This window comes from Astyanax mexicanus, chromosome 1, assembly GCF_023375975.1.
Source record: "Astyanax mexicanus isolate ESR-SI-001 chromosome 1, AstMex3_surface, whole genome shotgun sequence".
Lineage (NCBI taxonomy): Eukaryota > Metazoa > Chordata > Actinopteri > Characiformes > Acestrorhamphidae > Astyanax > Astyanax mexicanus.
In genome coordinates, this window is record NC_064408.1 from 118,137,891 (window position 1) to 118,159,575 (window position 21,685).

At 37.6% G+C, this 21,685-nt stretch overlaps 1 protein-coding gene and 1 long non-coding RNA gene across 3 annotated transcripts in view; both read right to left on the reverse strand.

The window, feature by feature from the left end:
• Positions 1-21,685, reverse strand: part of LOC125784414 (uncharacterized) — a 182,683-nt gene that overhangs the window by 2,860 nt on the left and 158,138 nt on the right. The window lies entirely within an intron of this gene.
• Positions 12,335-21,685, reverse strand: part of LOC107196951 (raftlin) — a 181,854-nt gene continuing 172,503 nt past the window's right edge. For both annotated transcript variants that reach the window (XM_022679877.2, XM_022679876.2), the window contains exons 9-10: positions 15,635-15,710; positions 12,335-14,021 (exon numbers count right to left, since the gene is read on the reverse strand). In XM_022679877.2, coding sequence (XP_022535598.2) covers positions 13,485-14,021; positions 15,635-15,710 — 613 coding nt within the window. In that variant the 3' untranslated portion in view covers positions 12,335-13,484. The remainder of the gene's footprint in view (positions 14,022-15,634; positions 15,711-21,685) is intronic.

The following is a 21,685-nucleotide window of genomic DNA, read 5'->3' on the forward strand; positions in this document are numbered from 1 at the left end:
TCTAAAACCAGGTGTTTCAGTTTCATTGTCCAACCCCTGTAACTAATGACTAATGACTCCAGGCATGGGTTAGATAGAGGCGTATAAAGCCCCAGCATTGAGCTGTGGAGCAGTTGAACTGTGTTATCTGGTATGATGGAGCTGCTCTATCCAATACTTTTTTTGGATTAGTTGGAAAGCAGAGAAAGAGCTGAAAAACCAATCAGTCTGATGCAATCAAATCCTCATAGCAATACTCTACTAAAATCAAAGTACAATCTAGACAATCTAAAAAGCTTTCTCTGGACAGTAGAGGCAGTTATTCCTTTTAATGTACTTGATTTCTGAAGAAACAAACAACCAAACAAATAAGTGATCACTTAAAAATGATGAGTTTCTTTGATTTTACCAAATTGAAAACCTCTGGAGTATAATCAAGAGGAAGATGAATGATCACAAGCCATCAAACCAAACTGAACTGCTTGAAGTTTTGCATCTGGAGTCATACAGAGTTATCCAAAAGCAGTGTGTAAGACTGGTGGAGGAGAACATTGATTTCTGAACGCTTAAAACTTTATGAATATGAACTTGTTTTCTTCGCATTATTTGAGGTCTGACATCTCTGCATCTTTTTTGTCATTTAAGACATTTCTCTTTTTCTGCAAATAAATGCTCTAAATGACAATATTTTTATTTGGAATTTGGAAGAAATGTTGTCCGTAGTTTATAGAATAAAACAAAAATGTCAATTTTACTCAAACATAAACCTATAAATAGCAAAATCAGAGAAACTGATTTAGAAACTGAAGTGGACTGAAGTAGGTGTCCCAATACTTTTGTCCATATATCGTAACATTCGACTCATGTTTCTATGATTAGATTTCAGTTGTGAGCTCAGAGTGAACAATATTTGCTCTGAAAAGATCTTTTTGAAACCCCTGTCCAGAATATTATTCTTGGCAGGCCTGGGGTGTAATGGGATACCGGGAGCACATTCTCACACTGAAGACATAAAGAATTTGTATTCAGTCCGTGTTACTATCTGGGAAGGCAGAATTCAGAATGTATCTACCTCTGCTTGGCTCACACTTTAAATACACTCATTGAAAAATATATAACACACTCAGACTGTCTCGCTGAGTTCTGTCTCAGGCATATATATATAAACAGCTCTGGAAAAAACGAAGAGACCACTTCAGTTTCTGAATCAGTTTCTCTGATTCAGAAACTTTCAGACCTCAAATAATGCAAAGAAAACAAGTTCATATTCATACAGTTTTAAGAGTTCAGAAAGAATTTGGTGGAATAACCCTGGTTTTTAATCACAGTTTTACCTCCACCAGTCTTACACACTGCTTTTGGATAACTTTATGTCTTTATTCCTGGTGCAAAAATTCAAGCAGTTCAGTTTGGTTTGGTGGCTTATTTTGAGGATTTTGGATCCTGGTTTAAATGATAAGTGGGCGTATTTAGAAACTTATTTACAGGTGAATTACAGGAATAAAACTGTCACCCTGTAATAATGAGGGAAAAGTGTGAAATAGGAAAGTCTCCCACGTGCCTTACTGAGACGTTCTGAAGCCAGACTTCCTGTGTGTCTTATTAACACATTATTAGGAAGCAGCTAAGTCACACAAATATCTAGTGAGCTATCTTTTAGATTTATTACACATTTATAACACCCAGTTTTACTGTTGCTGCACAGATATGCATGAGTTTTTTAATCTTTAATTTTCAGCAAGTGGTTGATCACCTATTTAATCTCCCTAGATTTTTTTTTTCTGATTTTGCTATTTATATGTTTATGTTTGAGTAAAATTGACATTTTTGTTTTATTCTATAAACTACAAACAACATATATTGTCAGATCTCAAATAGTGCAAAGAAAACAAGTTCATATTCATACAGTTTTAAGAGTTCAGAAATCAGTATTTCGTGGAATATCCCTGGTTTTCATGCATCTTGGCATGTTCTCCTCCACTAGTCTTACACACTGCTTTTGGATAACTTTATGCTTTACACTCCTGGTGCAGAAACTCAAGTAGTTCAGTTTGGTTTGATGGCTTGTGATCATCCATCTTCCTCTTGATTATATTCCAGAGGTTTTTAATTTGGTAAAATGAAAGAAACTCATCATTTTTAAGTGGCCTCTTATTTTTTTACATAGCTGTACATAAGAGGTGTCAATTGATTAAACAAAGTTAATCTGATTAATTGGAGCAATATATTGTTTTAGATCCAAAGAAGTTTTTATAGTGAATATTTAAATGTAAATAAAAGAATGAATGTAAGAAATGTAAAATGCAATTATATATAAATATATATTTGTGGTGTCAATTAAAACACTAGTATATACTTGTATGTTTAAGAGGGGCGCAGGAATAAAGAATGCATGCTAAATTTTTATAAAGGAAACTTTTTTTTAACTTTATTTTAAACATCTCAGCTTGGTTGTAAATATTTCTGAATTAGAGCTTAATTAGCTGAGTATAAAAGAGCATTTTCACACCTGTAGTTGGTTTCTATGGTCTGGATCAGTTGATTAATTTGGTTTGGTTTCACACAGTCATAAACCTAAACGCACCAAACTGTGCACCAATAAACCACAGAAGCACACAGAGCTATTTGGTACGGAAGCGAGAATAAGAATATAGTGAGAAGATTCTGTGTTATAGCCCATATATCTGTGCAGTGTGAAGCTGCTTTAACACAAAGTTATGCGGCTATGAGCAGTGAACTCTGCACATTACTGCACGTGTAAACAGCATGGAGCAGCAGAGACGGCGTTTGTTCATAGCAGTATATTATCTGACTAATATATCAGATTAAACTGCAGCTTATCAGTAGTTTAACTCAATTAAAAAGAAGTATATTTGATATTTGGGTCGGACCGAGACTAGAACACATTCTCACTACAAGCAAAAAAAAAAAATCTGTGTGTTAGGCGGGGGCGGGGCAGATTACGGCAAGAAGTTGGGGGCAAACTTGGTGTCAATCGCGTGTGATTTATTGCCAATTGAGCTTTTTTTGAACAAATGGTATGCTGCAGCTTCAGCAACCTGCAAGTGTAGAGCCAGATCTACAGGCCCAGCTGCAACATCTGTAGGTAAATGTGCTGCAGGATGCCGTTCAAAACCTGTAGAACCTCCATATCCAACCAACTTATCTCATCTTCTATCTGTATTAGAGGATCTAACAGAGTATTAGAGCCTCCTTTCAATAGTACAGTACAGTTTCCCCCATTAAACTTACAGTATCCTTTCACTCTAATATTATAATCACTTACATATTCATTTCTATTCCAACAATAAACTTCTTTTTAAGCTCAGATCATGATTTTAATGTGGTGTTGATCTACACAGCTGTACAGACAGTAGGTCATGAGCTCTGTCCTACTTTTGCACTCAAACGGCTGCCCCTGAAAACATTCAGTAATCTCCCAAAAGCTCCCAAATCATAACGACACGAGAGTATATAGATTTAATGAGGGTCTCCGGGTGCTCTGTGGCTGAATTGATGAGACAGGCGGTGGTCCAGTTCACAGCAGGGGACCTGAATAAGGTATTTTGAGGATTTTGGATCCTGGTTTAAATGATAAGTGGGCGTATTTAGAAACTTATTTACAGGCGAATTACAGGAATAAAACTGTCACCCTGTAATAATGAGGGAAAAGTGTGAAATAGGAAAGTCTCCCACGTGCCTTATTGAGACGTTCTGAAGCCAGACTTCCTGTGTGTCTTATTAACACATTTTTAGGAAGCAGCTAAGTCACACAAATATCTAGTGAGCTATCTTTTAGATTTATTACACATTTATAACACCCAGTTTTACTGTTGCTGCACAGATATGCATGAGTTTTTTAATCTTTAATTTTCAGCAAGTGGTTTATCACCTATTTAATCTCCCTAGATTTTTTTTTCTGATTTTGCTATTTATATGTTTATGTTTGAGTAAAATTGACATTTTTGTTTTATTCTATAAACTACAAACAACATATATTGTCAGATCTCAAATAGTGCAAAGAAAACAAGTTCATATTCATACAGTTTTAAGAGTTCAGAAATCAATATTTCGTGGAATATCCCTGGTTTTCATGCATCTTGGCATGTTTTCCTCCACCAGTCTTACACACTGCTTTTGGATAACTTTATGCTTTACACTCCTGGTGCAGAAACTCAAGCAGTTCAGTTTGGTTTGATGGTTTGTGATCATCTTCCTCTTGATTATATTCCAGAGGTTTTTAATTTGGTTAAATGAAAGAAACTCATCATTTTTAAGTGGCCTCTTATTTTTTAAAAAACCTTATTTATAAAGCTTGGTCTCTGATTTTACTGTATATTCTCTACGGTGTTACGTGGTCTATCCCGACAAGTATCAGGTTACCCAAGAAAACACGGACAGCATTGTGAAAGTAGGGCTTCAAATAGATTTCAGATATAAAGACAGAAAAGCAACATAAAAACCTAATGATAAAAAAATGAGGGACAATATTGCATTTTGGAACAAATAAAACTGATTTATTATATAATAGGGCCCAAAACGTTTCCGGACATTACCCAAAGGAGCTGAATGTGTTAACAATGGGTCCTGGACATTACCTGGACTTTATCCTGACAGCCCTCTAGTGCAAAGTCTCAAAGTCTTAAAGACTGGGTAATGTTCTAGTGAGCCTATTGGTGAACAGAGCAGGTAATTTTCCAGAAACATAAAACTCTTTAGCTGCACACTATTTGTGTAAAAGTATAACTTCAGATAATGTCCACACCTTTCCAACATTTTCCCAAGATCATATAAGACCTGTGTGATCATGGAAATGGTCTATAATTGAATCGTTGCAGTACAACTTTACAGGAGAGAGAAAAAACCTTCTAAACTTTCAATGGAAGTCAATGTAAAAAGAGTTTATTTCAGGTCCTTTTGAAACGAAAAGTATTTCTATTGGTCCTTTCATGAAGAAATTTTGTGCACAGTATAAGGGAGAGTTTATCTGTTTAAATGATGTACTTAAATTGACAAAATTGAGATTGACGATATGTTCTACACTGAATTAAAGCTGAACTATTTTTTCCCATATGTTTCATGTAATATCCATTACCCTAAAGCACAGAGCCAAAACAACACAAACACAGATAAATCACTGTCCGGTTACTTCTGGACTGCACCGCATTTGACTAATCCAAACGAACAGGAGATAATGTCTTACAAATGTCTGTGATAATGAACGACAATCAAAGAAGCGATGGCCAAAGTGGCGCCAGAGTTTGAAAATGTTTTCAAATATACAACATCATTTGTACTTCACCAGCAGAAAGAAAGAAACAAATAAAGAAACAAACAAACAAACAAACGAACGGAAAAACTTCAGTACATAATAATCACGCACAGCCCCTCCAGTGGTTCCAGTGGTTCCGCCACTTGGAAAGAAAGAGAACAAGGAATGAACCGAAGGAACTGCGTGTTATTACAGGTAATAAGCTCGCTTTCTCTTTGCTGCCGGAGTTTCTGACGCATGAAAAGGTTAGGCAAAAGGAGCAAAGCGCACATTAGCTGCGTACGAGGCGAGCGGACGCTCTCGAAAGAGGCAGAGAGCTCCATTAGCCGCGGATTGTCTCGGCGGTTGCGAGTGCCCGCTAAAGGTTACTAAGTGTTACTCAGCAGACGAAGCAGCAGATCCCTTCACGCCGCCTTTCACACCCTTGTTTTTCTGTCTCATTCGAGCGAGAAATTCAAGTCTTCTGTAGCCGCCAGCAAACGAGGTCAAGCCGAGGCCTCCGCGCCCTACAGATGGAGCCTGTTGACCTGACGAGGACACCAGGTGTCCCTCTACAGAGCCTACAAGTCTACTACAAGTCATCTTCTCATACAGTACAGGCCAAAATTTGGACATATCTTCTCTTTTTCAATGCGTTTTCTTAATTTTTTTATGATTATTTACATTGTAGATTCTCACTGAAGGCATCATCAAAACTATGAATGAACACAGTTATGTGGAGTTTTATGTACTTATGTACGAAAAATGAGCTGAACCTCCACAGTCACCGGACCTGAACCCAATCCAGATGGTTTGGGGTGAGCTGGAGCACAGAGTGAAGAAGGAAAAGGAGCAACAAGTGCTAATAAACACCTCTGGGAACTCCTTCCTTCCTTCAAGACTGTTGGAAAACTTTTCATTTCAGGTGGCCACCTCTTAAAGCTCATTGAGAGAATGATGCCAAGCGTGTGCAAAGCAGTAATAATTTTTTGTTAAGTACATAAAACTCCACATGTGTTCATTCATAGTTTTGATGCTTCAGTGAGAATCTACAACGTAAATAGCCATAAAAATAAAGAAAACGCATTGAAAAAGAGGAGTGTCCAAACTTTTGGCCTGTACTGTATGTACAGAGTGATCTATTTTAAGCGTTTATTTATTTTAATGTTGGTGACTATGGCTTACAGCCAATGAATATTTTGAAAATTTGAATATTATATAAGACCAATTGGTACTTTTGGCAGTGTGGGCAGTGTGCCAAATCCTGCTGGAAAATGAAATCCACATCTCTATAAAAACTGATGGTCAGTGATGGCTTGGTGCTGTGTTTTCCTGGAAAATCTTACAGCACTTCATGATTCTCTCTGCTGACGACTTTTATATGCAGGTGCGGATTTCATTTTCCAGCAGGATTTGGCACACTGCCCACACTGCGACACTCCAATCACCAATCAACAATTAAAGAAATAAATGCTTAAAATAGATCACTGTCTGTGTGTGTAATACATCTATATAATATATAGAGTTTCACATTTTGAACTGAGTTACTGAAATAAAGTAACTTTTCTATGATATTCTAGTTTTTTGAGATGCGCTAGTAACTTTAGTATATGAGGGAACTTTGAGGCTCTGAGAGAAGCTTGATGGCTCTGAACATCACATAGGAACGCTGCTAAAAATGTGTATTTTTGCATATTGCATAAGCTCAAAACCACACAGCGCACAGGAACCACTGACATAACTCGTCTCGACCTCTTGTCCAGTTTGGCGCCCGGCGTCTACAAAGCAACATCGCTAAGACCCTTTATAAGGCAGGGCGGACCTCCACGGCACTGATCACAGGAGGTCGCTCGACATTAAGAAGTCTCTTCCGAGAGCGACGGACGTAAAAGCGGTGTGACACGCAGCCAAACCCGCCGCCGAGCAGGAGAGGCACTGACAGCAGCGCAAAACACACGGCATAATTAATCACCTGCCAGGAGGCAACAATCATCGGCAACAAAAGAGAGAAGATGGTATCAGCACTTCTTCATTTATCAGTGTTAAGACAGCGAGGAGCGAACAGAGATAAGATGAACGCCGGTTTGTCGCGTGTCGTTTTTTTTTTTTTGGTAAGTTTTTTTTTGTGTGTGTTTGCTCGGTACAGAAGAACACTGTAGTCATTATCACGACGATACTTTAACTCTGCCATCACATTACAATGACAAGCCACCCATGTCCCATCCATTCTAACAAACTACGCGGCAACTAGGAGCAATTAAAATGATAAAACACATCCGACACGGCTCTGAAATGAAGCACGCTGCCATTCAGAAGTCTGGAATCTCTTTAAATTGGCTTTTGGAGGAGATAGAACTGCGCTGTTTGACTGTAATTATGATGGTAAATTATTAACAGATGATACCGATGAATGCTAGTGAAGTAGTTGCTAACTTAATTGCTTGTAATTGCATTGCAATCTGCTGTATAATGAATAAAAAAGTACCAGTCAAGAGTTTGGATACAGCTTCTCATTCTACTACACTCTAAATTAAAACTTAAGTCATCTTAACCCTTGTGTGGTGTTCATGTTTTTGTTACTGGTTTACTTTGTTACTTGTATTTAATTCAGCAAAATTAAGCAATTCTACATTAAAATGCTTTACACATGCTCGCTTCACCTAAATTGCAAGCAATATAAACAGCTTACATGGTTAATATTTACCCTTTACCTTTCTTATGTTACATTTCTTTTAAAAGTGCTGCTCTTTTTTTTTATTAGTTTTTTAAATAAAATGTAAAAGAAAATGAATTTAACTCACGATATGAGTAGAAAATGTGTTTAGTTTCAAATTTACAAATGAAGCAATGTTTATTAGCCCTTGGCCAAACATACTGTATGTAATATAAATGTGTGTGTGGGGGGTTGGGGTTTAGTGTGTGTTTATCGAAAATGTGTTTTGATATATGTTTTTCACAAAAAATGAGCCAATGCCAATAAAAAATATTTTTTTAGTATCATTTGATGAAAAATGAAAACACCACACAAGGGTTAAAGCGTAAAACTTCTGAGGCTGGTAACTCTCGCTTTTTCTTTCCTGGGGCGGTCCTGATGAGGGCCAGTTCCATCATTACATTTTTGATGGTCTTGAAATGTTTCAAATTGACTGACCTTCATTAAATATTATATATTTTATCTTTACTTAGTTGAGTAGTTCTTGCTCCTCATAATATGGATTAAAGCATTAGTCAAACAGAGCTATTATTCACTGTGTACCTGTAACTCTACCTCTTCACTACTTTACAACTGATGCTCTCAAACACTAAGAGATAAGACATCCAAGTAATTAACTCTTGATGAGTTCAGCACAGCTGTTAACTGAAAGCCTGAATTCCAGTTGACTCTACCTCATAAAGCTATGAAGAATCTAAAATATAAAACATATTCTTGTTTGTTTAACACTTTTATCTACAATGTAAAATAATGAAAAAAATAATAAAATCAGGAAACACTGCAGGAATCACAACAGATTTTAGCAGGCCAAGAACTCGTAGCTCTGCTTGTAGACCATCTTTAGACCAGTTGCTCTGGTAGCGAACTCTTGCATGATTGTGAGTTCTTTGTTCCCGAAGTAGCCGCTGCAACTGATTGTGCCAACAAAAGAAAGTAGAACTATTCTACTGTTCTGAAAAAAACGCTTCTTGACTTGATTTGACTTGAAAAACACTGAATTTGTGTGAAGCTGTGTCCAAACTTTTGACTAGTACTGTATATGTACGCTAATAATCTCCATCTACATCATTTATTGTTTATCTCTCTCAGTTTATATGAAGCATTTCAGATTGTATATTCGTTGTATCTCCATCCAACAAAAATGGATGAAGATAATCACCATGTATCATCTTGCTTGATCCAGTATCACAATACACTATAAAGGATAACCCCTGTATCATATCTTCAAAATTTAAAATAGAACACATGATTCCAAACTTTTGAACGGTAGTGTATGTACCTGTAGGTTTCACTCGTCATAATGTTTGAGGAAATGAGTGAGTCATAAAAACTCCTTTTTGTGAGCCATACTGAAATACTGTAGAATGGACACTGGTCACTATTCTCCATGAAACTCAGGGTGAAAAGGGTCCGAAACACCTTCCATTCTGGATGATTATGGATCATTTGGAGTGCAAAAGCTGTTACAATGTTATATGGGAGCTTTTTGGTTATAAGTAGGGATGCACCAAATATTTGGCAACTGAAAATATTTGTTAAAAAATGGCACAAAAGTGTGTGAAATTAAGTCAAAAGACAAAACAATTTATATCAAAACAATGACTAGTTTATTTTAATTCAAGCTACTTGTGCCAACACCCTGGTTTCTGAGTATAATACGACAATTGGCCTGAGCTTCTTGTGCCAACACCCTGGTTGCTGAGTAAAACATGGCAATTGGTCCAAGCTGCTTGTGCCAACAAACCTGGTTGTTGAGTAAAATACGGCAATTAGCCCAAGCTTCTTGTGCCAACACCCTGGTTACTGAGTATAATACGACAATTGGCCCATATGCTTGTGCCAATACCCCAGTTGCTGAGTATAATATGACAATTGGCCCAAGCTGCTTGTGCCAAGTCCCTGGTTACTGAGTATAATACAACAACTGGCCCAAGCTGCTTGTTCCAATACCCTGGTTACTGAGTATAATACAACAATTGGCCTGAGATTTTTTTGCCAGTTCTCTGGTTTCTGGGTAAAATATGACAATTGGCTCAAGCTGGTTGTGCCAACACCCTGGTTTCTGAGAAAAATACGACAACTGGCCCAAGCTGCTTGTGCCAAGTCTCCAGTTGTTGAGTGAATTAAGAAAATTGGCCCAAGTTGCTTATGCAAACACGCCGGTTACTGAGTATAATATGACAATTGGCCCTAGCTGGTTGTGCCAACATCCTGGTTGCTGAGTAAAATACAAAAAACAACAATTGGCATGAGCTTCTTTCACCAATTCTCTGGTTTCTGAGTAAAATACGACAATTGGCCCAAGCTGCTTGTGCCAATACCCTGGTTACTGAGTAAAATATGACAATTGGCCTTAGCTGTTTGTGCTAAAACCCGGGTTGTTAAGTAAAATATGACAATTGGCCTGAGCTGCTTGTGCCAATACCCCGGTTACTGATTAAATATGACAATTGGCCTTAGCTGCTTGTGCCAATACCCTGGTTACTGAGTAAAATATGACAATTGGCCTTAGCTGTTTGTGCTAAAACCCGGGTTGTTAAGTAAAATATGACAATTGGCCTGAGCTGCTTGTGCCAATACCCCGGTTACTGATTAAATATGACAATTGGCCTTAGCTGCTTGTGCCAATACCCTGGTTACTGAGTATAATCAACAATTGGCCTAAACTGCTTGTGCCAACACCCTGGTTGCTGAGTAACATATGGCTAAAATACTAATTGCTTTTTGTTTGAAGATCAAGACAAAAAACATTTAGTCAAAGGTTAATGCAAACCTAAAAAAAGATTTCAAATGTTTAATTTTGTTTGATTTCAGTTTAAGCCAAAGCTTTCCATTTGGTGCATCCCTAGTTATTAGAGGTCTAATAGATCTTTTAGCCTTCACTTATAGATCAATCAGACCACACATACATAAGAAGTAAGTTGGACACTAGGAAATAATGGGTGGGATTAATTGCTGCGGGAAACAGCCCCATCTTCTGCGCTGTACACTTTTTATCTGTTATTTTGTTCCTTCCGCCCTGCTAAATAACTCACAGATAATACATTAGCTTCTTGGCCTGTTTCCTGGACACGGATTAAGCCTAGTCTTGGCCTAATCGACAGCGTCACTGGTGATTCTCCGTGGAAAATCCTTTTGATTCTGGGGCTTAATCTTTGTCCGGGAAGCCAGCCCGTAAGGTACAGTCAGCATCATGTGAACGCTAAATATCTCTTAGCTCGGTCGTCTTTGATCATAATCCCTACAGCTGCTGGGGGGAGCCTTCTGGAAAAGACCACAGCGCTACCTTAAACCACCCCAGGGCTCTTCTAATGCAGCGCTTATTGAAATGCTAACTTTGAGTCAGATGCATTGCTTGGATCTTTAATCACCTTGTACCATGTCTGGAAACACCCATTAATGTTCAATAATTCAGAGTTTTATTCACCACAGGAGTGAAGACGTTGAGTAAGAAGAATTCAATAGATTTGAAATGATTAAAAAAAGATGTTAAATGAATCATTTAGATTCTAAAATTTCAGATTTTTCAATGTAGCCTGTATTGACCTTCATGAAGATTCACACCTTGCTGCTTTTTTTGCTCTTGTAGCTTCATGAAGAGCCATAAGAATTCAAGGTAACACTTCATTTATATGAATGGCTTGTCTATTAGACTCCATAAACATATTCATAACACATTATAATGCATTTATGAGGCATTATGCATATGGTTATACATATTAATAAAAATGTATAATACTAATGTACAATGATTATAATGCATCATAAGCTGTTACACATCTGGATTAATTGATCATATATCTATTAATATATATGAATGATGGTCTTCGGTCACTTTACTTTATAATACATTATACATTCATATAATCATTTATAATATTTAAATTAAGTATAATTTCTGAGTAGTTAAAAGTAATTATAGTATGGTTTGTTAAGGCAGTTTTTCCTTTGTTGAGGTGCTTGGTATAAACATATAACATCCCATAAACACTGATAATTATTATGATTAAAATCTCTAATGCATACTAAGCATCTCTATAATGTGTTTCTTTTTAATTTATTTTATATTTAATTCCTATACATATTTAGAGCCATTTTAATAGCACCTTATGAATTATATGCATTATAATGTGTTATAAGTTATTTATTTTTAATCTCTAATAGACATGATATTCATAGAAAATGTTATCAAAATCACTTTTTCAGTCTTTTTGGTGACATTCTTTACAATTTTTGTACCAAATTAATATATGAGCATCGACTTCAATATTTATTTTTGTCTTAAAATGTGTTTATACTAGTAAGTTTGGTACTTTTGAACAGGAACAAGCCAGAAAAGACTGTGTAGAATGGTGGTGTCTGGTTTGGGCTTTACTCTAACAACGAACCACATCAGAGTTCCTTTTAATGAGATCAAATATATATTTCTGTGTGTCCAAACATTTAACAGGTACAGGAAATCTCATTCCACCATCAGCCCATGAAATGAATTATGAATTTGAGATGGTCTCCCATTGCTAATTACAAACGAATGAGAGGTCATGCCATTCAGCTGTATCCTCATCGCCTAATGAATCCCTGGACCCAGGCCAGGTCAAGAAAGGTCAGACCCATTTGTTTTTTTTTTTTTAGAGATGTCGTGCAAATGGATTCAGCTCTGGATGTTCTGCTGCCGGCAGGGTTACACTTGTTTTCTGGCGGACAGGATTAGGCTCTCATTTGTCTGCCGTGTTCTCAAGTCATGTTCCAACTTTTTCAGGCTTCTTTTTTTGGTTTCTGTGGACCGAAGGACTCGTGGACTTTTGGGATTTTGACATTCATTACCTCGGCGAGTGAGAAATAAAATAAAAAAATAGTCAAAACAAACAGTCTGCTGCAGAGTCAGCACAGATTGTCTCTGGATTTCTCCCCGGCTGTGGCTTGAGAACGTGGCCCCAAAGCTGACAGCTCGAATGCGAAACACATATTTGCGATGCGATTCCAATGTAAATCTTCTCAGTGCGCACTTAATACTTTATGCTTGCTGGGATCGTGACTGAACATATTCATATATGTAAACAGAAGGACACAACGATATCTTCTTTACTTCTTTACAACAGATTGCAGATTGCCTTTCGCAACGACAAGCCACCTACTCCTCCTCGTCTTATTTAAGCACACTGGATGCGCCCACTGCTTACACAGCATAGGCTATTTTCAACTGAGGTAAGGTTCAGGATAATGGACAGCGCAAGAGTCAGTATATTTCGTCAGCCCTGGGCCTCTTTGGGCTTATGTATATATATAGATACATCCATGTAATTTTCATATCCAGTGCTTTTACAGGTAATAATCTCTGGTCTTACCCTGAACGCTTAGGCAAGGGCAGGTGGGGAACGTCTGTTTTTACCCCACTGCTATGGTCAGAGTGGGCTTTCAGAGGTCACTGGAACAGGCGTTGGGCTTTTTTAAGATTTCTCCCTGTTCGTACACTGAGTGTACTGAATGAAATGTCCACAAAGCCCCTGCCCCTTGCAAGCAGAGGCAAGGCAAATGGTGCGATTATTCCAAATTACCAGAATCGGCCAGATGTTCGGATTCCTCGATTGGGATTGGCGTCGTGTGCTGTTGGTGGTTTTCCTGCTCTGTTCTATCCAGTCCAGTTGAGTCAGTATGTCTTGTTTCTACCTCCGCCTCTGCATTCAGATCATTGGTTTCTTCGTTTTTAACCTCAGTAGTCGAATCTTGCACTTTCCTGACCTCTAACCCTTCTTGCTTTTCCTCTACGTCTCGTTCTTCTCTATCCATTTCATTCCCTACCTCTCTCCTGACCTCCCTTTCATTCTCTACCCATTTCTCACTCTTCTCCTCCTCAACCTCTACCGTCTCCTTCTCTCTGTTTCTTCCCTCGTTTTTCCCTTTGTTCTTCTTCGTGTCCTTATTATTATCCTCTTCAGCCGCATCCTTCTCCACCCTGTCCCGGACCTTCGGCGCCTCATCCAGCTCTCTCTCGGCGGCTGTGCTTTTCTTCTTCTTGTTTTTCGGCGCGTCTTTGATGGAGTTCTTGGTCGCCTTGTTCCGCGTTCTGAAGATGAGTTTCTGAAACACAAGAGTGGGTTTACAGAGCCTGTTTCATTTATGCAAATCAAGGACATTGCTAATGAGTTTTTATTCAGAACAATGAAAAAAAAGAGGTGGTTTAAAATGATGTGAGGGGAAACGAATCCGAGAAATATCAAGGGACCGCGATTGCATCCTGAGGAACAGAACGCAGTTCCAGAGACAATAAAACAAATCAAGAAAGAAAAAAAAACAACAACAACAAACAGCTTAGCTTTTCAAACTACATAGACCGATTTACAGCAGCAGAGAAATAATTAACAAGCGATGCAATTTAAAAAAACAGCTAGAGATGACAGGATCCAGTGTGGAAAAAGGTGCGAACTCTACTTGGAAGCCTTTGAAATCCTTCAAAAGCACCCCTGATGAAAAGCATCACTACTCTAGTGACCCTTGATCTTGAATGAATGAATCTTCTGAGTGAATCATATATGAAAGATATTTTGGTCCCAAAATCTGGGGTCACTATTGCTGATGAGGTCCAATCATCGCATACTTTCTTAAACCCAGATTGGCCTCTAGTTAAGAGGTCCACAGGATGTTTTAACAGCCTTACCAATCCAGATCTTTACATGAGCATGATGTCCCTGTACACATTATTATTATACAAATCATGGATTCTAAGATTTATTAATTCTAAATTTAAACAGAGCAGAGTTATATATATATAATAGAATAGTATTCACATTAATTCATATGTCAAAATATGAATTCTAGTGCTATCTTCATGCAGACAATGATTTTCTTATGCATGACTACAAAGGGAGTAAGGAGGGATTTGAGATTTGGCCAGAAAAATGCCTGCCTTGTGACCTCAATGCTATTAAAATTCTATGCTTTTTCCATCCACATGACAAGACTAAAAATTTAATATTCAAAAATCTCCAGCTTGGAGAGCACTTTTGAAAAAGCTCCACTGTCACCGAGCTCCAATTATCTGAATGCATAGACAAAACAGACAGAAATCTCAGTTGGAGAAAAAAACCTTCAATATGAATATTCAATGTCTAATTTTGAATGTTTGCAGTGGTTTAAGTATTTTAAGGCTCATTACAACAGAACAGTTGAACCAAGCAATTGCCTGGGGCCCCCAGATAACAACAGGTTATGAATTAAATGAAACTAAAAACTGCATGAGAGACTGTTTAAACTCTGTGATGGTCAATGCAGGAAAGTACAACATAACCAGACTGGAACATGTTCAGCAGTATCTATGCACAACAGCTGTTCACTGTCTTTAACACTAAAACAAATAAAGCTACTGAATAACTGACATTAGTTTCCCTTTTAAATCATGGGAAGAACACACCACAAAAAAGTTTATATGTAAAATCTGATTCTTCACCATAATTTTCCAGAGTTGGACCATACTATTGGCATATCGAAATCTGAGAGGAGAACTTAGAGAACTTTGGGCTTGAGCTTAGTTCATAGCTTTATTGTGAACATGTGAAACAAGGTAGAGATTGAACTCAGAGGAGTAAGCTGTAAGGAAGAGGTGATTCAGCAATTTTCTTCCACCTAAAATTCAGTTATTATACAGTATATAGGACAAAAGCTTATATAATAGAATAGTCTGAGGAGTTATGCACCTTTGACTGTTTCCTCTTGAGAGGCAGTGCTGGTCTCTGGAGGAACACGATCTGCTTTGTAGACAGGCTTCCATCACTTGGGAGATAAGAGTGAGAGAGAAAGAGAGAGAGAGAGAGAGAGAAAGATGAGGAAAGAGGCATTAGTTAAGGTTCAGAAATTTACATGCTTGTGGGTCGTTAGCGATATTTCTAATGGCTTCCTCTTTCATGGCAGTCCTGAGGCCATTTTGATTAGTTACAGTCTGCTAAACTCTCAGTAACCACTTTCCCCAGTGTTGAAGCTCTATTATGCTAAAAAAGGGTTTAAATTATGCTCTCTCAGCTATCTTGTGATGTTGCCTGCACTGTAATACATATGAACACCTCAACTAGTAAGTAACACACAGCAACACCACTGTAAAAGTTTTACATTTACACTGCAGCATTTAAATAAACAGGAGATGATAAAAAAATGTTGCAACAGCTGAGAAGAAGAAACTAAGGACAGTTTTGGTTCAAATTAGGTTCATCCTAGAGTGTGGTAGTAAATGTAGACCTTCTGAGGGCTTTAGTAAGAACTGTATTAAGTAGTGTATTACGTTAATACAGACCCAAATCTTATTTGGTGCACTGCTTAAGCCAAAAGGCGTTCACGCTTATTCAAACAAACCAATTTGGACCAATCTGCCAACTAATATACTTGTATAAAATTCTTTCTAACTCTAATTAACTGAATTATTTCCATTCATATTTATGACATTATCTAATGGACATTTGTCCTATTAAGAATGACTTAAAGTACAACTATGGCGTGTATACATGTATTATGACCAGTAGATTGTGAGTGTTGATACATGTCACATAGGTTAGAAAAGGTTTTCATGGTTAACAAGATGCCCTATATCATCAACCACATTGCAAATAATTAGATGCAGTGGTGAAAAGCATGCTGCCACTGGAATCTAAAGCATTGGAAATATGTTCTCTGGTGTGGAAATTCATGCTTCTCTATCTTGCAATCGGATGGATGAGTCTGGATTTGGAGATTGCCAGTAGAACAGTACTTTCACTGTGCCAATGTAAAGTTTGGTAGAGGGGGGATTATGGTGTGAGGATAGCTACTTTCTGTTGCAACATGACTGAGCACCAGTACACAAAGCAAGAGCTTAGTGTGGAAGAATTGTATTGGCCTGCACAGAGTCCAGACCTCAAACCAATAGAACACCTTAGGATGAATTAGAGTGGAGACTCCAAGCCTGAATTTCTCGACTAACATCAGTATCTGACCTTACAAATGTGCTTCTGGAAGAATGGCAAAAATGTCATAAGCATAAACACACTTCTAAACCTTGTGGAAAGCCTTCCCAGAAGAGTTGAAGCTGTTATAGCGGCAAAGGGTTGAGAACTGGATGTCATTAAAGATAATTTGAGTGCAAAAGTAGATGAGCAAATACTTTTGGCAATATATTGGGTAATAAAATGTGCTTTGACACCAAGAATCGACCCATTTGCAGCTATACTAGTTTAAAAGAGAAGAGTTACTTTATTTCAGTAATTTAGTACAAAATGTGAAACTCATATATTATATATATGTATTACAAACAGAGTGATCTATTTTAAGCATTAATTTATTTTATTGTTGATGATTATGGCTTACAGAAAATGAAAATAATAAAATAAAAAAATCAGTGTCTCAGAAATTAGAATATTATTATATAAGACAAATTGGTACTTTTGGCAGTGTGGGCAGTGTGCCAAGTCCTGCTGGAACATAAAATCCACATCTCCATAAAAGTTTGGACTTGATAAAACACAGTGAACCAACACCAGCAGATGACATGTCTCTCCAAACCATCACTGACTGTAAAAAGGCCACACTAGTGTGATTCTCCACTCTTCCTCCAGACTCTGGTCCCTTGATTTCCAGATGAAATGCAACATTTACTGATGATCAATGATTTCATTTTCCAGCAGGATTGGAACACTGCCCACACTGCAATAAAAAGTACCAATTGTTCTTGTATAATATTCTAATTTTCTGAGAGCCTGATTTTTTATTTTTCATTGGCTGTAAGCCATAATCATCAAAAATAAAATAAATAAATGATTAAATTAGATCACTATGTGTTTAATACATCTATATAATATATTAGTTTCACATTTTGAACTGAATTACAGAAAGATAATGCACTAGTATTTGTTATTGGTGTTTTAAATAGAGACGGTGACAATGAGAAAGTCTGAATTATTCCTTTAAAACCCTGATATATTCATGATTTCACACACTGGGACTTTTTAACCCTGTGGAATTTCCATATGACAGTAATGTCAAGGGGGGCTAACAAGTGCATACATACAAGAAAAACACAATATCTCCCTGGGTGGGATATGTGCGGTAGAAACACAAAGATATACACACTCTCTCTCTCTTTTTCTCATAATGAGACAGTAGGAAAGTAAGCTCTTGGGCCGCTGCCGTGCGGCGGGCTTTGAGTTTCTGGAACACCTCATATAAAAAAAGGCCTCAAGAGCAGCGCGAGGGAGCAAGAGTTTACACACACACACACACATACACACAGACACACAAACACACTTATATACACACTTCAAAACTGTGTGTGTATCCGCACTCACTTCAAATAAGGTTTGTAATCCTCGGAGGACTCGGAGTTGTGTTTCTAAACATTCTTCATCTCTCTCACGCTCCCTTTCTCCCCCTCTTCTGCCTCCCCCCCTCTTTTATTCTCTCACTTTATTTCTCTCGCACATATAAGCTCCACTCTCTCTCTTTCTCTCTCTCTGTCTGTTTTCCACTTTAACTCTACCTCTCTCGACCACACCCTGCCTGCCTATCCCTGAACCCGTGCAAGAAAAGCATTTAGAGGGTCTCTAACGTCGTGGAGCTCGAAACGAATCCTGCTCCTGACTTTACCTTACCTTATTTTACCTTACACACACACACACATATACACGCCTCAGCTGCGAGATTTCACAACAATCAGCCAACATCAAATGGGCTTTAGATCACCAGTATGGGCTGACGATCAACAACAAATGCTTCGTTTACCCCCCACCTCGCCGCTGCCTGTTCACTCCCTCCTGACGGAGCCAGATATTTAAACCCAGAGCTTCCTGCTAAAAAAAACTAATCAAAGAGGGGAAAAACAGGATTTTTGGAAGTAAACAGATACGCTTCACCCCATTAAAGGGCCAAAATCATGGAAAAACAAATATTCCTTCTGAAATAACACTGTTTAAAATGTATTTTGTGTGCTGCTCTGTTTACTGAATCAGCTAAGCTGAAAAATATCTATTTTAAACTCCTTATGGTTATAGTTAGGGGTGTACGACAATATGGACAGAAAAAAATATGATGATAATGTGTGATAACACTGTTGGATATCTTGATATTGATGTATAGTTTCATTCTACCTCTTAAAGAAACTAATCAAAGATGGAAAAAACACTTTTTTAAATAAACAGATACGCTTCACCACATTAAAGGGCCAAAAGCATGAAACAACTAATATTTATTCTGAAATAACACAAAAAATATCATAATTTAAACTCCTTATGGTTATAGTTAGGGCTTTACAATATGGATAAAAAGTGATTGTACCAATGTTTAGATGATTAAAAACCATCTCAAAGGTTTTCCCAGGATAAGAAGTAGTTTTGTGCTTGCATTAACTGAGGACATCCATCTCAACATACTTTACTCTACCTCATTTTACCTCTCTCTGTACCTCACTCTCTATTGCACTACATTGTCCTGCCTAATACTCTACCTCACTCTACCTCCAGCCTAGTTATGTGACCTGAGCCTGTTCACACCCTCCTGACAGAGCCGGATATTTAAACCCAGAGCTTCCTGCTCAAAAAGACTAATCAAAGAGGGGAAAAAACAGGAATTTTGGAAGTAAACAGATATACTTCACCCCATTAAAGGGCCAAAATTGTGGAAAAACAAATATTTCTTCTAAAAAATAACAGAGTTTAAAAGGCTATGTAATTACTGTTATGTTCCAAAATGTATTTTTATGTGCTGTTCTCTTTATCTAGTCCAATAAGCTGCAAAATACCTCACTCTGCCTTTCTCTACCTCACTCTATATTGCACTACCTTGTCCTGCCTTTCTCTACCTCACTCTACCTTCAGCTTAGTTACGTCACCTGAGCTTCTGCCTGTTCACTCTTTCCTGGCGAAGCCGGATATTTAAACTTAGAGCTTCCTGCTAAAATAAAAAAAACTAATCAAAGAGGGGAAAAACAGGACTTTTGGAAATAAACAGATTCAATTCATTAAAGGGCCAAAATCATGGAAAAACAAAATTCCTTAAACAATAACAGAGTTTAAAAGGCTATGCAGTTGCTGTTATGTTCCAAAAAGATGCACAAATATCCCGTTTTAAACTCTTCATGGTTACGTTTATGGGTGTATGACGATATGGACAAAAAATGATGATGGTAATGTTTGATAACATTGCTGGATATCTTGATATCGATGTATAGATGAATTAAAAAATCTCAAAGGTTTTGCTCACTGCTCTCTAGTTTAATTTTCCCAGAATAAGAAGTAGTTTGGTGTTTCTGTTAACTGTGGATATCTACCTCGCCTTAACTTATTCAACCCCATTCTGCCTCTCTCTGGACCTCCCCTTGCCCAGTCTTTCTCTAACTCACTTTACTATACTCTACCTCACTCTACCTCCAGCTTAGTTACGTCACCTGAGCCACTGCCTTCTTGATGGAGACAGATATTTAAACGCAGAGCTTCCTGCTAAAAAAAAACTAATCAAAGAGGGGAAAAAACAAGACTTTCAGAAATAAACAGATACGCTTCATCCCATTAAAGGGCCAAAATTGTGGAAAAACAAATATTCCTTCTGAAATAACACAGTTTAAAAAGCTATGTAATTACTGTTATGTTCCAAAATGTATTTTATGTACTGTTCTCTTCATCCTGTCCAATAAAATGCAAATAATATCCTATTTTACACTCTTCATGGTTATAGTTAGGGGTGTATGACAATATGGACAAAAAAGTATGATGATAATGTGTGATAACACTGTTGGAAATCCTAAAATCGATGTATAAATTAATTAAACTTTCTTAAAAATTTCCCAGAATAAGAAGTAGTTTGGTGTTTACATTAACTGTGGACATCTACCTCGCCATACCTCACTCTACCTCATTCTATCTTGTTCTGTCTCATCTTACCTCTCTCTGTACCTCACTCTCTCACTGTACCTAGCTCTACCTCACTCTATTTTGTGCTACCTTGTCCTGCCTCTCTCTAGTTCACTCACATCACATGATCTTAATCTTAAGATTTGTACCAGACTCAAGGAAACAATTTGCAAGTCCCTAGACTCTTCATCCCTTCATCCCATATTCTACTCACTATCTACACTGGCAGATCTTTGCAGGGATTGCCAGGTAGGCACTTGGCTTCATCAGGATTTTCTTGAATTAAGCCCAGGACACCTCCAGAAGGCTCAACAGTGAGGTCTGGCATCCCAATCATGCTCCTCTTTAAGCTCACTTCAAAGACCTACCATTTTACCAGCTTTATACACTGAACCACACCGGCCTCCCCGGTGACTGAGTCTGTACAAAGTCCAACTGGCAGTTCAACTGGCAGCGTTAACGCATCCTCAGTGCCACCAGTTCCATGTAGATTCTACGCACTACACCACCTAACCTAGCGCACCTCCCCACTAAAGAGACGTAACTTCACACTAGCTTTCCTGGCTACTAAAAAGTCATGCATAGTCCAACTGGCACTGTTAATGCATGCTAAGATCTATTTTTTGCACTATAAAGTGCACCAGATTATAAATATCTGGTAAATATAATATAAATATAAATAACTCTTCCGTTTATTTACAGTGAGCTTAACTTTCCACACAACCACTAAGGCTGGGTGCAGCAGCACTGGCATTAGTGGCTAACCACAAGTGATATTCTGTATTTTGTCTGATTATTTGTCCTGCTAAAAAAAAAAATCTATCAAACAGTTTTGTGACAATCAGTTGTAAAAAAAAAAGCGCTATAAAAATCAATTTGATT